General features: G+C 29.6%; 1 protein-coding gene across 1 annotated transcript in view; it reads right to left on the minus strand.

Moving 5' to 3' along the window:
* Positions 1-3,046: 3,046 nt before the first annotated feature.
* Positions 3,047-17,668, minus strand: part of LOC107444857 (lysosomal alpha-glucosidase) — a 42,936-nt gene continuing 28,314 nt past the window's right edge. Inside the window, exons 14-18 of the mRNA XM_021145003.4 lie at positions 17,423-17,604; positions 8,791-8,879; positions 6,880-6,929; positions 5,732-5,872; positions 3,047-3,657 (exon numbers count right to left, since the gene is read on the minus strand). Of these exons, the coding sequence (XP_021000662.3) occupies positions 3,592-3,657; positions 5,732-5,872; positions 6,880-6,929; positions 8,791-8,879; positions 17,423-17,604 (528 nt within the window). The 3' untranslated portion in view covers positions 3,047-3,591. The remainder of the gene's footprint in view (positions 3,658-5,731; positions 5,873-6,879; positions 6,930-8,790; positions 8,880-17,422; positions 17,605-17,668) is intronic.

Genomic DNA, 17,668 nt, shown 5'->3' on the forward strand with positions numbered 1-17,668 from the left:
CATTCAAAAATAGCTTATCACAAACGAGATAAAATTACTCATTATCTTCAAAAGATTGCAGGGGAATGCTATATGATTTTAATCAGCTGAAATGTTTTGTTATTTATTAGAATCCAAACATTCAAATATCAGCTCTATTAAATTTTTTTGGAAAACATTACTTTGTCCCCTCCCCTTATCACTTCGTTCAAAACATAATACATTCCTCACACTTTTTTTTTGTAATTAATTGATATAGTTCCTTATAAAGGCCTTAATATAGAGGCATGTTGTCATTGTTTGTAACAGAACAATACCTTTTTGATTATAATAAATCTATGGTCTGTTAAATAAAAGTCTGAATATCATTTTTCTTTACTAAACTTAATTCAAGCTGCAGCTAATAATAAGATATGCATGCAAGCATGCAAAAACAATAAGATGAACATAAAATAAGAGTATGCGAGAAACAATTAGTTAAAAAAATGTTAGGGGAAAAAAGTGCTATTCTTGTTTTACTGGTATTGCAGTACATTAGTATTCAAAGTATCATAGTTTGTCTTTGAAAGTTTATCATTTGATGCCTTATAATGTTATAAATAGATACATTATTTATAAATGTTAAATTATATGCTTCATAATTCAATAAATAAATATATGCTTTCACAGCTAACTATTAAAACAAACTTGATCTTTCCGGAGATATCTTTTAAATAACACTTAATTAGTCTTAGGCCTGTTAAAAATATTCCAAGTTCCATTTTTTAAAACTTAAATTAAGCTATAGCTGTTTGTAAGACAAACAAAACAGAGCAAGAGAAACTTAGTTTTTACCAATTAAGAAAACGGGAATTAGGAAGATAAAAAAGCAAGGGTAATGCAGCACACTCCAATTTAAAATACCTTTGGAAGTTTATGGTGTGATACTTCATACTGTTATGAATAAATTCATTCTTTACAATTGTATAATTACATGTTTCTTGATTCAATGAATAAATATATGCCTTCTGAGATTGCTATATGAAAAAATTACACCTTTCAGGATAAATTGTTTTGATTATACTTAATTAGTTAACGGCTAATTAAAAATCGCCTAAATTTAATTTTTAATTTCTTTAAAGCATAAATCTAGCTAAAGAGGCTAATAATGCAAACAAAACAAAGCAAGAGAAATTTTAGTTTTCACCGATTAAAGAAATGGAAATTTAAAAGAAGAAAAAAAAGCGTTCCAGTTCTATGGGCTGGCGTTGTGCATTTTTATTCTTAACAGATAGATCGAATATAACAATTTTCCTTTAAAAAATTATGATTTGATGCCAAAACAAAATATATCAGCCAAAAGTACAAGGACCAGATGAAAATGCTATATGGCGAAAACAAAATGAGTTCTTATAATTTTTTCATCAATGAGATTCGTTTTAAATTTGTTTCAGTAAAGAAACGAACGTCTTATTTTTAAAAAATATATATTTCTCATTCTATAATGACGAAAATATAATGGAATATTTTTAAATAAGTTTTAAACATATCAAATTATGAAAAAAACCAGGTGAATCCGGAGAAATAAGTCAAATCTAAAAGTTATAACCGAAAAGATCTGGTTTATTAGTTCTCTAAGAAAGCATATATTTATTTACATTAAATAAATAATCCAAAGAGGCTGAAGCGGTAAGATATTACCCGATTAAAAACTTCCTTCGTTTCAAAAATATATAAATAGAAAATAAAAGTCGACATGTTTCAAGCGCTCAAAAGCAGGCTCCCATTTTCGGAACCTGACGGGGAGAGAAAAAGATGAGTAGTAACAAAGTCTGCCATATTTCAATAACAAATCATGTCTCTGGGGGTTCTGAATTGGAGATGGATGATTGTTCTCTAGTTCAGGTCAAAATTACAATTTGTGGCTGAATGAATGGATTTTTGCAGGGATCCGTCTTATAAACGGGTCGTGACGTGCATGTGTCTGAAGTCGTATTCTTGGCTATTTCTCTTTCGCATGCCTGTTAAGGCAGAGGGATGCGATTATTCTTGTTTTCCAGTGGTACCATCTATGGCCAAGTTCTTGACTATAAATGACGCAACTGAAAAGCATGAAATGCACCTTCTGCCATAAATACGTTTAGTTACACCATGCAGGCTTGTTGGATTGGCAAGTGGGATTAGAAACAATGGTGATCAAAATCATTGGAAATCAAATTAACTAAAAAGTAAAATGTCAAAGCAAAAAATCATGCTACCACTTTAAAATTTCAAATAAATAAATAACTTAAATAAGTAAAGTTGGCGTGTGTGAAATCAGTCACCCCAGAGACTCTGTATACAAACTGCTTATATTTTTTAATTTTACTGTAATTTCACGATGAATGGGATATGGGTCTTCTGCGCGGCCCAGGTGTCCAGCTTTTGCTAAATAAAGTAAGTAAAGCGTGTGTGAAATAGAATACGTTAAAGTGAGGGGAAACGTTCTAAGTTGAAGCCTGTTGGCTGTTAGTGGAACTTTCTTTTCAAGATTATTGATAAAAAGAAATATTTCACCCAATCAACCTTTGCTTAGAATTATCTTTGGATAAACGAATTTTATAATTGCGTGAAAATTTTTTTTAGTTTAAATGAAAATTTAAAATAGTTTTCGATATATAGTGAAATACACAAAACGTAAAATTAACATTAAGGGTTCCAAACTTTGGACAGCTTTCCTGACCAAACTATTGAAACCATATTTCTTAGAATGCTGCTACCCCTTATATTTTGGGGGTCAAAAATAAGAATCCGTCGAAAAAGGGTATGTTTATTCAGAGAAAGTACGCTTTTGTGTCTGATTTCGTAACTTAAATTATAGTCTTCACTAATTAATTAGCGTATTTGAGGTCATTCTCTCAAACTATTAAGATTGAGTCCTGGGACGTGAAAAACCGATCATTAGATCAAAAGTTGTTTAGGGTGGACCGTTTATTTTTTGGCACACTATACATTACACTAAAATTAGGAAGATAAGAACAACGGATTTATAGTACATGAAATTAATTTACTTGAATTTGTTCATAAAAACTCAAACTTCGTTCATAAATAACAATAAAAATTAGATATACTTTATTATTTACAGATATTACAACATAACGTAATAATATACAACAGACATAATAATATACATTATTATTTTTACTTCTTAAAAGTTATTACAAGAAACATGTATGTCACATAAGAATATTTTCTATAAGAAATATTTTTATATATACTTCTTAAGTAAAAATATTTTCTATAAGAATATTCTTATATACTTCTCATGCAAAAGCATAAGTAACTAATGAATTATAAAACTACGAATTCATGTAAATAAATGTGGCAGTAAAGAAAAAATCTTTACCTCATGATGTAATTATCTTTATAATTAATTGAAAAAATTATATAAATAATTCTATAATGAATTATTCAAGTAATGCTACAATACTTTAAGTATAATTAATCACAGTTAAATAAGACATGTAACACTACGTTATACATTTAAAAAATGTTATTATTACAGCTCTCTTAAAAATTCTCTAAGAATTCATTCGCTCTAGAGCTTGTTGCATTCTTCAGTTGTTATTTTGTTCCAATTTTCCTTTTATTCTTTTAGTTCCATTTAACAATCAACTGTTCTTTAAGTGAAGATCCTTTGGCAGTTATAGTTAAGGTAGTCTGTAAACGAAACAAATAATTAGTAAAGCAGGAGAAAAAATGTGGTTTAAAAAATTAAGAAAAAAATATTTTTCAGTCTGAAGTACAAAAAGCGCAAAATTAAGGTAGCGTGCTTTTATACTTTTAATAATTTCATCACGTATTTATTATTTATATTTTAAGGTACAGATGTCTGCATTTATATAATAAAATGTAAGAAACGTCTACAAACCTTAATTAGAAAAAAAGTGTACTTTTTTAAAATTTTATATAAATTGTCAATTAAAATTTTATATAATTTGTTTAAAAAAATTTATAAATGAGTAAATAATAAACAAATAAATAAAATAAAGTAAAAATTGATAAAAAAATAAGCAGAAAATAAATAAAAATAAGCAAATAAGTAAATGAAACAAAATTAAACAAATAAATAAATTCAAATAAAAATCAAATAAACAAATTATCAATATATTAATTTTTTTACTTTCAATATGTTAATTAATTTAAATCAATACATAATTTTTCTTACTTGAATTAGGCAAAAAATATTATGAGTCTTTAGAGCTAATTTAGAAGTGAATTATGCAGTTTAGAAGTGAATGTGCAGTTTTGAATTCTGTTAAAAGTTCTATTATAATAATTATTATTATTTCATTTCGGATGATTTTTAATTTTTTATCTGAGCTATGGTTTACGTAGCCGAAACTCGATGCTAAATCTCTCCATTGTAAGCTTTAGTATAATCCTAATAATAAAGTTTTATGAGGAAAAAAAACTCTTCATGAAATTTATACTTGAAAAAATTTATTTAATTAACAAAAATTTTTTAAAGGCTTATTATTATTTCATTTCGGATGATTTTTTATTTTTAATCTGAGCTACGGTTTACGTAACTGAAACTCGATACTAAATCTTTCTATTGTAAGCTTTAGTATAAACCTAATAATGAAGTTTTATGAAAAAAACTCTTCAGGAAATTTATACTTAAAATAAATTAATTTGATTAACAAAAATTTCTTACTCACCAATAAATTATTTATGAAATCTTACTTTAATGTTTAGAATCATTTTAATAAGTAGAATTGCCTCACAAAAATCTTATTAAGGAGCATTATATTAGAAAATTTCACTTTGATTTCTCCAAAAACTGAAAAATTTGTCTGATGAGAGAGCAATATTACATTTTATAAAATTACTAAATCTATCGAAATAAGAATTTTTTTAGATAAGTAATAATGTAAGAAATGCTTTTTGAGAAAGATAAGCTTTATTCTACAAATTGCAACCAAATTATAAAAGGTGTTCCGTAATCATCGCCCTTAACATATATTTTGGTCTTCTTGTTAAAAATGAAGTAACAAATTATATGCATTAAAGGTCACAATTTTTTTATATTTAAGCGTAGAAAAGTAATAATATTATCAAAATTTGACGAATTATTAATGGCGGAGACCACAAAATAGCTTTCAGAGCCTTTTTGTCTGCAATAAAAACTGTGAGGTGGAGAAAAGCGAATTGTAGACGGCAATCAAACTGTTTTTGATATTTTTATACCACATTCTACAATGATTTGTTAGTTTTTGAGAAAGTTTTTACTTTTTCGTGACGATTTAAAGTTCTTTTTTTTCGCTCACATAATAATTTGTGACTTCTAATGAGCAAATAAGTATCGTTTAATTTTTAAGAAGGATACAAAATTGATTTAAATTACATTTTAAGAGCAGTGTTAACGAACACTTAGTAAATATTAAGGCATTTGCGTAGTGTTTGTCATGCCTTAACAGTAACACTTTTGTTACGGTTAAAGCAAGATAAACACCCTTTTGCACTCTTTATTGATATAGCAATTTGCAGGGAAATTTCTGCGCATGCGCTGTAAAGCTCAAATAGCGTTAACGTCAGGGGTAACCATAACCCTATGCGAAATATCCCTATTAACAAAATTAAACCCTTACATCTAGTAAACGTCAATGTTTTTTTTGCTTTTTTAATTTGCGGGTTTTGGATAGAATAAAAATAGAAATTCATATAATTTTAAGAATTTTCATTATTTGTAACGTCTAGTAATCCCAACAATAATTATAAATTAACTTACTTCATTATATTCAAACTTTGGAGCATCCTGTCCGTTGATCGTTACTTTAGTTGGCCTTTGATTTACACCAAATACTCTGATTACGTTTAGGTTTAACAAGCTATGGAACTGATGCTTGATAATGGTATTATTGAATGTGTTCTAGAAAATATAAAATATACTTATTTCAAAAAATCATACAAAAAAAATAGGTTGCGCTTTAATTATATGATAAAAATTAGCATTGAGTGATCGCGGAATTTTAATATCGTGATATATCACCAATAAGTATCGATATTTCACGATAGTTGGTATGTTTTACACGTTTCAAGCCTTCAGTAGTCAATATTTTCGTTTTTCATATGAAATAAAGACAATATCATATTCGATAATATTTATTTAACCCAGACTCAGGTCCGCAAACTCGATGAAACTACAATACAGTCCAAATAATACTAGAACCACGTAGGCAGACTCTCCGGCACAAGGCCCCGAGTCACGAACGGGTGAAGAATCACCATGCGTCGAAAAGAGGAAAGAGGTCGACGAGTGAGTTCGTAGTTACTAACCATTCTGATAGATAGCACTGGGGGGGGGGCAAATTTTTTGTTGCATTTATAGAAAGACTTGATTTTTCCTAATTCGGGTGAGGAAATTTCAAATCTGTAATTAGTTTTGTTCCTAAAGCTACAGATTTTTTAAATTATGAAGTGTATATTTATTCTACTTTTAGTTCAAATGTGTAAGTTTAAAAACGTTATAAATAACTGATAACAGGGGTTTACGTGAATGTTCGACAAGCATCTAGGGTTGATGGACACATTATCAGTTACTGTTAGAGAGACTGCTAGAGGGAACCGATTTTTACTGTTAGAGAGAAACCGATTGCAGGTTTGAAATTGGAGTTACCAAAGTACCTAAGATCTGTTAACAAATTTCATACAACAGAAGAAGAAAATGCTTCCAATTGGAAACACTCGTGATATTGATGTCGATACATTATCGATATTTAACGTAAAAGATAGTATTTAATATATCGTATGAATATAGGTTAAAATTTCGCTTCTGCGATATTTTGAAAAGAGTACCATGTATCACGATACATTGCATACATTTAATAAAAATATTGCAAAAATGATATATACCTATTGAATATTAAATTGTCTTACCTTGGCAGCTGTGAATTTATTTAGGTTGTAAACTCCGTTTTTGTATGTATCTGAAGCAAAAATTAATAAGAGTCAAATGAAATTTGTTACACTCAATGATGTTATACAGTAAAATTAATATGGAAAAGAATGGTTTTTAAATTAAACTGTGAAACTCTGTTCTTTGATGACTTCACATCAACCTTCAGTGATTGACTATAAATGGATTGTTACATTAAAATTAAAAATTATTAATTTCAAATTTTTTTTTATCCTGATAAAGCAGATTTGGTTCTACGGATTTAGTTTTCGATTATCTTACGACAGTGTTTCCGAAACTTATGACTTTTTTGTACCCTTTCTAAATTTTTCGTAACACTGTGTACCACTAGTAAGAAAATTAATGTATTTTTTCAAAAATATGCTTATTTTTCTCTTTTGGTACGAAGTATTGTTAATAAGTTTATCTGCATCAGTAAGAAGAATGATATTGTTTTTGCTGTGATAACAGCTGCTGTGACAAAAAAAAATGCACAAAAGTTAAAAACCACAACTGTCTTAACACCACTAATTATTAACCGTTAACTCAGCAAAAAATAGCCAATAGAAAAATACGTAGTCGCAAATTTTCATGGCTAGCTTTGTTTTTAAATAAAAAATTTTGAAATTTTCGTTTGTTGCAAGATATTTCGCATAAGAACGCGTACCCCCGCTAATCTATTCCCTTACCCCCGGGGGTACGCGTACCGCGCTTTGGGAAATACTATCTCAGGATAATAAAATTTAAACTTATTTCTGTTCGGGTACTATTACAATTCTATCTCCAAACTTGTTTTTTTCTGAATTAGTATTTGGTTCTTACAAAAACTTTCGAAATATATTATTGAAACTTTCGTCAAAGAGATTATTTAGTCAAGTTGTCATGAATTAATTCTTAATAATGCTTTAGAATACTGAAAACAAATGTTTAAAATATCCAAATAAAATAAGTCCCACAGTGGACTGATCGTTAAGACACGGTTCCCAGCAGATCACCGAAGTCAAGCATCACTGTCTGCGGTCAGTGTGCGGATGAGTGACCACTTGGATCAGTCTGCGTAGGGACCGAGGGTGTGCGGTATTGGTCCTCGTTAAACTGTTCTACCGTAAAGTGCTCGACTTCGCGTGCAGGTCGTCGGGCTACCGATGCGGGGGTGCCATCCCCTCTGCAGAGGATCAAAATTGTGATGGCATGTCTTCGGATCATCCTCAGGAATGTTTCCCAGACCGTCGCCAATAGCCCTCTAGTGCGACGTAAATGAACAGCAACAACCAAATAAAATAAATTATGAAAAGGTAACTTAGGAGTGCGCAATTGAGAAGCTCTCTTCCAGTAATTACCTTGAATTTTCATAGTTGCCAATTTTTTTTTCAGCAATTGAAACTTCACGGCCTATTTTAGGTTTGACTGAACTTTCTTTTTCTTTTTTTTTAATGTTAAATTAGTAATAGAAGTGAGGTAGAACTTGCGACAAAAAGTTTCTCTCCTAGTATGGCATCCTCTTAAGTGAAATAAATCAGTAAACGATTTTTTTTACAATTAACAATTTCAATACCATCGTTTTATGGTTATTTAATTGTTTTGGTTAAATTACAATATTCTATCCTTTTTTTGGAGACATTTCTAACGGTGGTGAGCTTATAATTATTTAGAAAAATTAATTTTATTTATAAATGCTTCTCTTAATTTCGTTTATAAAGAACGTCATCAATTTTAAAACTTACATTCATTCGGAGTTGTGATATAAGGCACCATTCGGAGTAACTGTTTTAACATTTTTTAAAAAAGAAGTGAAAAAGATAAGAAAATTTGATTTTCAATTTTTCAGTAATTTTATTGAGAACAATGTTTTACTTATGATAAAAAACGCATAGTGAATCAGATATGGTTACCTAATGAATCTCCATCGTCCCAATAAAACTCTCCCGAAGCCTCTTGTTTATCATCCAATGCAACTAATATGTCAAACTCATTTTCACGACTGAAAGAGAGAAAAAAACAGAAGATATATTTCTTTTTAACTTTTAATAAGTAAACTCAATGTTATGATTAATGCGTGAGTTAAGGAATAGTACATCAAAGGTATTCAGATGTTTTGAACCATGTTAAAACGGTAAAAAATAAGTTGTGTTGATGAAGAGGATGTATGCTTCTCACTTTTACCAAACTGTACCAAGAGAGAAATGATTTGCGGTTAAGAGTTCATGAAAATAGCTGATCAAAGAAAAAAAAATCACCAATCGCAGATATAAATTAAGTCATTTGCAATCCGGCAAAGCCACAAAAAACAAATATGGTGGCCCAATTTGTTTCCACGGTTGCAATACCTGTAGAAAGCATCGAACCAGGTAGCAGAAAACCATCAGTTTCATGTCAAAAATACCTATATTTCACTTTTAAATTTTACTAAGCATTCATAAAACTTACGCAAAACTAAAACGTCAAATTATAGCAAAAATAGTTATCCAAAAAACGCAAAATGTACGTAGCATTTTTCGTAAACAAATTTTATGAATATTTTAGTGCATTATTTTTACATAATATTTATGTCAACCATACCTCAAAATTTACACAAGTTGAACCGTCGAATTATAGCAAAAAAATGGTTATTCAAAAATTAGAATATTCGCGTAAATAAATTTGAACCGAAATTTAAATTGCAAATTTGCTTTGTTTATAATACGTAAAATACACAGAATCATTTTTATAGAAAATTTTCTTTCGTCAATCTTTCGAAAAATATACGAAAGCAATCTTACCGAAGTGTAGTTAGTAAACCCATTCTGTGAATATTACGTAAAATATACCAGTTTTTTTTACCAAATATCGCAATGGTAATATCATTCTGTCAATAATACGTAAAATTTACGTATAAAGCATATTGACTTACCAATTTCTCAAAAATGTCCTTTTAATTTACGTAACGTGATACATGGGTAATCATGGGGATGGATAAAGAAAACCCAACAGAGATTGGGGATCCCTTTGACGAGAACTTTTTTACCCAGGCGATTGAAGAAACATCATAGGTTAAAATTAATCTTTCTTTAAACTCACCAAAAGGTCGAAAAAGTATACAGGAGGGTTGACCGTGTGTGTAAATTTGTGTGTTTAAATTCTAGGATCATTTAATAAAGCTTACAAAGAAAACTAATTTATTTAATATGTTTCCGTGTTGTGCGTAGCAAAGGAGGCGATGAATAGATAATAATTTACCTTCAAAAAAGCTACTTTCTAGCTGATAAATAAATTTAAATTTTAAAGTTGTAACTATTGCATAGAACAAAAAATACTATAGTAAAGGTATTTGGATATTTCGCCACTATACATGCTGACAAACTTGAATGCAGCTTCTTTCCTTCAAGAAAAAAAAATTTTTTTTAACTGCCAAATTACAGTTTTTATTATTGCATAGAACATAGAATTCTGTAATAAAGTTAATAGGTGGTTTCATTACGACCCACTGTCATTATAACAACCATAATAATTGCAAAATGGTTAATCAGTTTAGATATACACCGAAGAGCCATTACACTATGACCACCCTGCTAATAACATATAGGACCACTTTTAGCCCTCAAAACTGCTAGCACCGGTAGTGGCATTGATTCCACAAGGTGCTGATAGGTAGCCTGAGGTATCTGGTACCAAGCGCTCACCAACTGGTCCTGCAATTCCCTCACATTGCGAGGAGGTATCGTGGCAAGACGAATTTGGTTTCTCAAGTAGGACCACAAATGCTCTATTGGATTAAGGTCAGGTGAATTTGGGGGCCAAGGCATGACTTGAAAGTCACTGGAATGTTCCTCGACGATTCGACCCTTTTGACATGGTGCATTATCCTGTTGGTAAACACCGTACCCCGCAGAAAAAACTGTTGCCATGAATGAGTGAACCTGGTCTGCAACTATGATCAAGTAGCTTACAGACGTCAGGGATTGTTCTATGCGGATTATGGGTCCTAATGTGCCCCATGAAAACATTGCTCCTGGGCGAGAAACCATGAAAACCTGGGCGATCCCATTGTTATAGATGGAGGGTGATCATAATGTAATGGCTCTTCGGTGTAGATTTAAATAGGATTTCACACACATTTTTACGTTAGCTTCCGTATGCTCCCGTACGTAAGATGTGAAGCAACTGCGCATGCTCGCGTTAATTTTAGATGCTACTGATCTTTACGTTATGTTGGCATAATTAACGCTACAAAGACAAAGCTACAGGCTACATAGTTGTTAAATATTGTTTCTTGTTAAAGCCGACCTTCAAACTTAAAACATGAACGTGGAATGCGAATTGAAAAAAAAATTGATGATGAAATTCAGAAATGAATCGTGCTATATTACTATTAACTTACCTGTATCGTTTAGAGCAAACTACTGTAAGTTATGGTTATTTGCGGACCTCCTGCAGAAACTAAATTTCTTCAATCTTCGGCAACAAATCTAAATAATAAGCCTCATTCTTTATCGCTCAATTCATGATAATCTGCCAAATTTTTCTGCTCATAGAACAGTAGTTTTACGTAGAACAAAGCATCTTGAGTTATATGCCTGAGCTTTGTAGAGATCGTCTACACCCATTGCAAATGTTCGTTTTTATTTTGTGGTCAAAATTAAAATATTATACCACAACATTGGCGTTTTTAATTTACGGATTTTGGTTAAATCTCTTATTTTCCCTTACGCAAGTTCGACATTTTCTCACGGACGCACACGCAATTTCTTGAAACGAGAGTGTACGGAACAGAGAGAAACAAGAGTGTACGGAGATGTCTCGTAACGTACGAGAGTGTACGGGAGCTGACGTAAATTTGAGGAATCTCCCAAATATGTTGATCATAAAATGTTACACAATGTAAGGTAATATTATTGATTACTTTTTAATAACGAAAGTATATTACTTTATAACAGCGAAAATACCTTTTTTTTAATTTAATTTGGGAAAATAATTAAAATTAAAAAAGTGATAAGAGCAGAGAATACTAAGAGAGAATGATAAATAAATGTTAGAAGTAAATATCTTTAATTTAGGATTAAGGAAATATTTCACAGGTAAACAATACTTCTGTGTTATTCCTTATTTACGAATGTAATATTTGCAAGTTTTAAATGTTTATAACCTACTTTTATTCATAGTCATTTTTTGAAAGTAAAATGAAAATTAAAATAAATAAATTATTGAACCTTTATCTTTTTCAATAATCTTTTCTTTTAAAAAAAATGTGTAACAAATTATCTACACTTTTTTCCAATTTTCTCAAATCAAAATAGGAGTAAAATAATTCCTCGTTATCTATTTTTAAATATCGATGGCTAAGGGCAAAGAGTTTATTGAAAGCGCATTTTTTAAAGTGACATTTTTAAATAAAACTGTTTCTTAGTATTTTTTCCATGCAGGTGGCTTACAAGCTTCTAGAATTTACTGTAGATGGCAGCTCAATTCACAGAAACCATATTATTATCTAAATGTTGTTTCACCTAAGTTGCTTTTTTGAACAATTTGAAAGAGACTCTTAGCTTTATATTGAATCAAACTCTTTTTAACTTGAAAAACCATGAATAATATGATCACAGAAAAAAATTGATTAAAATTAACAAAAAAGGGAAAAACAAGCTAAAGCTTATTTCGTTTTCTAATTAAGTTAAATATGAAAATGAGCAAGGTTTCTCAAAGGCGTAATAATATTCATGTCATATTAACTTTTGATAAATTAATTGTAATATAAAACATTTGGAATGTGCAAAACATATTCTTTCTTACAATCATTTAATTTAAAACGCAACGTTATATATTTTTTATTCTTCCAAAGCAATATAAAATATTTTATTAATTATTTAAAAAGTTTCTCTTGTATGTAGATATGCCAAAATTAAATTAAAACCACTTATAATTTAACTTCACATGTAATGTGAAAATTAAATTACAAAACGTTAAAGAAAATGAAATTTTTAAGTAGGGAATGTTATTTGTAATGTTTATCACTTTAGCGTCAACATAACTTCCTAAGCATTAACTACATTAAAAACAACTAACCATAGAAACGAATAAATTGAATTTAATTAAAATTGTATGTCAGCAAGCAAAGCTGCTATCATTTAGATTACGTTAGATAATTAAATGAAAGAAAATGAATATAATTTTAAATGTCAGTTATACGGTGTCTTAGAATGAACGAAACGTAAGTTTGAAAAATTAATCCTATATCTATAAATTAAGATCGAAGTATGCAATTAGTTCATAACAACATAACACCGGTAGTCAGAATTTAGACTATGTTGAATTGCAATAAAGAGAGTTTAAATGACTAACGTATTAATTGAATTTTACTATCAAATTGAAAATCAGCAAAGCTAATCATAATCATTATTAGTTCTTGATATGTATTGTTAGAATTTGCAATTGTAAACGTCATGGAGAGAAAATTATTATTGGCAAACAAAATAAGGATTAAATCTTTCAATTTTAATGCTCCAGTTTTATAAAATGAAATATCTTACTATATGTTGCTGCAAATTTATATATATATATATATATATATATATATATATATATATATATATATATATATATATATATATATATATATATATATATATATATATATATATATATATATATATATATAGATAGTTCATAACGAAGAATAAAACAAAGAAAAATAAAAGACATATGAAAAAGGGGGGGGGAAATAATAAGTAAAAATAACAAACAACAGTTTATTAAAAATAATAATAAATAAAAAAAATTTAAAAAATTTAAAAAAAAAAAAATCATGAAATGTTAATTAAAAAACCGGAAAAAAGGATATAATCATTTCTTCAGCCCACACGATTATATCCGCAAAACAGAGTGCTTTCTGATATTGTATCAATAAAGCCAAAGCTAAATAAATTAATACAATAGTGTGAGGAGCACTCAAAAAAATTTTTTAAAAAATAACAACAAATGAAAAAGATCACAAAAAGTACAAATAAGTAAAAATAACATGTAAAAACAGATAATAAAATAAAATAAAAAACATTAAAAAGGGGAGACTATAAAGCGAGCAGCAAAATCAGTTCAACTTACATGGACGGATATTTTTCAAGAATGATTTAAAAATGTTTTCGCAGAAAGATTGCCAGATTACAAAATATGAAAACAAAAGATGAAAACAAAAGCGCAAATCGAGTGTAACAAGAGGGTTTTAAAGTGTCGTTCTTACTGCACTGTTGAAGTGATTTGTTATTCTGAGTTTTGATTTGTTAGTTACCAAGGATGGGCCCGAAATGGATGTGCGCAAGGTAATATTATACTGGATAATTTTAAAAATTGATCATAAATAGTTTTAGAAGATAGATGTTTATTTAAGAAAAAGTATAAAATAGAAAAGAGAAACATAAATTGCCTGTTTTGCAGATAATTTTAGCCGCGGATTTGCACGAAATGGATTAGTACATAGAAAAATTATTTAAATTATCAAAGAAAAAATTCTTTCAATAGATAATTTTGACACGGATTTGCCCGCTCGATTTTTTTTTTAAAGTCCCGACCCTTTTATCTTCAATTTCCTGTTAATTATTCTCGATTACTCGAATTTTACTCCCTTTAACTCGATTTTTTTTTTGGATCTTTTAAAGCAAGAAAAAAAAAACCTAGGAGCTGATATCTTGCCCCTTCCTTTGCAACACACACACAATGTCTTTCGCACTCTTCATGGAGAAGATAAAGCTGTCCCTCTTGAAGTATGTGGACAGTGGTTAAATGAAACGTTACCAAATTTACTTCAAGGATACAGTTAAAATGATGTTTTCAATATTGATGAAATGGGTTTATTTTTTAAATGTCTTCCAAATAAGACTATGATGTTTAAGGACGAAAATTGCTCAGGGGGTAAAATGAGCAAGGAACGTTTGACTGTCCTAGTTGGAGGAAATGCGTCTGGGACAAAGAAATTGCCCTTACTTGTTATCGGAAAAAACCGAAATCTCCGATGTTTCAAGAATGTAAAAACGTATCCTTTGGATCCTTTGGAAGTCTAACAAAAAGTTTTGGATGACATCAGTTTTATTTATAGACTATGTAAGAAAATTGGATCGGAAATTCTTCGCTAAAAAAAAGAAAAGAAAAGTGATACTCTTTATGGATAAATGCACAGCACATAGTGATCTACCTAATTTGAAAGCAGTAAACTTGCAGTTTCTCCCGCCAAACACCACAGCAAAGTTGCAGCCGATGGACCGGGGTATCATAAAGTGCTTCAAACAGTCTTATCGTAAATGGCTTGTCAGAAAAATGATTAATAAGCATTAATTAAATAATCCGACAATATTTTGAAAGTCCAAAACCGAAACTAACGGTACGTCGAACTTCCGATATGTCGAAGTTTTTCGTCAGTCCTATCAGATTCGAGTTATCGCGAATTCACTGTATATATATATATATATATATATATATATATATATATATATATATATATATATATATATATATATATATATATATATATATATATATATATATATATATATATATATATATATTGAGATTTTTCCTATACATAATATATATCAAAAAGAGATATAATTATGCATTTTTTAATAGTAAATACTTTTTTAATCCGCGAACGGTATCATAAATCAAATAAATGTTTTCGCGTAAAAATTCTATCAAAAATACCGTACTTCATTTTAATGACATATTTGGTAAACAGAACAAGCATAATTTTGGTTGACAAAACCAAAATATATGGTATTTAAGCTATTAATTTGGTATTTTTCAGCTCGTATGGTAGCAGTTTACCGGAAATTCTGGCTTTCAAAATTATATTTCTTATTACCACGCATTTAGTAAAAAATACAAAACTGAAAATGAAATTTAATAGAATAAAGGGTTTTTATCCTATTCTTTAAGAAATCATGCTGAAATTGAAAAATTTTCCCGCATTCACCAAATTTTGTCGCACATTATGAAACCATAATTTTTGTTAATTTTACCATAATCATTATCAAAGCACTTCAAGAAAAATTACCGAACGATTTGGTGTTCTCATAGAGCCAGATATATGATATACTTTATGAATTTCTGGTAGTTTCAACCATACCTTTTCTCTCAGCGTAGATAATTAAAGTATTTAAATATTTAAATAATAAAACAGACTAGTATTTGTATTATGTAAACAATTACCAAATTTATAATTAGTTTATTTCCAACATGAATTATTTTAACAAATAAAAAAAGTAGTTTTGAATACTTTAAAACGCTTAAAAACAAGTTTATAATAAAACAGTAAAAGTTTCGAATAAAAATAAAAGAAAATATTAGCGAATCAGAAAATAGTTTATTGAATTCTTAAAAAAGCTTAAAAACAAGTTTGGAATAAAAATAATAGAAATTCAACTAACAAATTAGAAAGCAATTTTTGTAATGCTTTCATAAATTTAAATACAGGTTTTGGAGTAAAAAATCGTAGAAATTTAAAAATAATATATATAAATAAATACTTCACGAAAAGTATAACTGAATTAAAAAGTAGTTTTTTGATGCTTTAATAGGCATGCCCTGCTAATGTAAAATATCCTCAATATTTAGATTGAGTATGAATTTTAGCCTCATTGCCATTGTGCAACCTTGATAAATTTGAGGATTTTTTTCTCCTTTAGGAAGAAAAATATTATTCTGAACAAATGTTTCTGACTCTTCTTTATAAATCAGAAACTCTTTTTTTTTTTCAATTCGGATTCAATCTTTTTACTTACTTACCTAAAAAACACTACATCCCTCTGTGAGTCTTGGCCTCTGTGAGACTTTCCTATTTTTCGTCTTCAACTTTCTCCGTCAAGGTATCCCGCAGTGAACTGATCGTTAAGACACGGTTCCCAGCAGATCGCCGAAGTCAAGCATCACTGGCTACGGTCAGTGTGCGGGTGGGTGACCACTTGGATCAGCCTGCGTAGGGAGCGAGGATGTGCAGTATTGGTCCTCGTTAAACTGTTTTACCGTAAAGTGCTTGACTTCGCGAGCAGGTCATCGGGCTATCGAAGCGGGGTGCCATCCCCTCTGCAGAGGATCAAAATTGTGATGGCATGTCTTCGGATCATCCTCAGGAATGTTTTCCACACCGTCGCCAGTAGCCCATTGTGCAGCTCTAGTGTGACGTAAATGAACTACAACAGCAACAATCTCCGTCAAGGTGGTTACATACTTAGTGGCATCGTCCAATCATCTCTTTTTCGGTCTTTTTTTAGGTCTCAAATGTTTCCATTTTTTTTCTGATTTCTATTATGATTTAATCTCTCAATGTGCCCAGCCATGCCAAACGTTTGAATTCAATAAATCGAATTATGCTTTTTTGTCTCATTAAATAGTCTTGTTCACTTCCTTTCTTATTCTCCACTGTGTATTATTTACTTCAATTGGTTCTTTTCAAAATAACCCTTTCGAAGATTAGTATGCCAATCATGTTGAAAGATTAGTGCCTTATATCAACAACGTCAAACGAATGTTTGTCGATGGTGATAAAACTAAATAAAAATAACTCACCTGTCAGCGACCGTTTGAGCAGGTAACTGCAGAGGCAATATATATCCACCTCGCACAGCCAAATTGATGTGAGTAATGTTAGCAGAAAGCGTTTTATTCTCAGCCTTATCAGTAATACGCTTTCCATCATAGAAATCATACCACACAGCTTTTGGAAAATAAGCTTCCACTTCCTTAATGCCCTACAGTCAAAAAACAAAGATGTAATAAATTTAACAATTTATATTTTTCTATTAGATATGAAAT

Source organism: Parasteatoda tepidariorum, chromosome 3 (genome assembly GCF_982258835.1).
Source record: "Parasteatoda tepidariorum strain Cologne lab strain chromosome 3, Ptep-v5.0, whole genome shotgun sequence".
NCBI classification, from domain to species: Eukaryota; Metazoa; Arthropoda; class Arachnida; order Araneae; family Theridiidae; genus Parasteatoda; species Parasteatoda tepidariorum.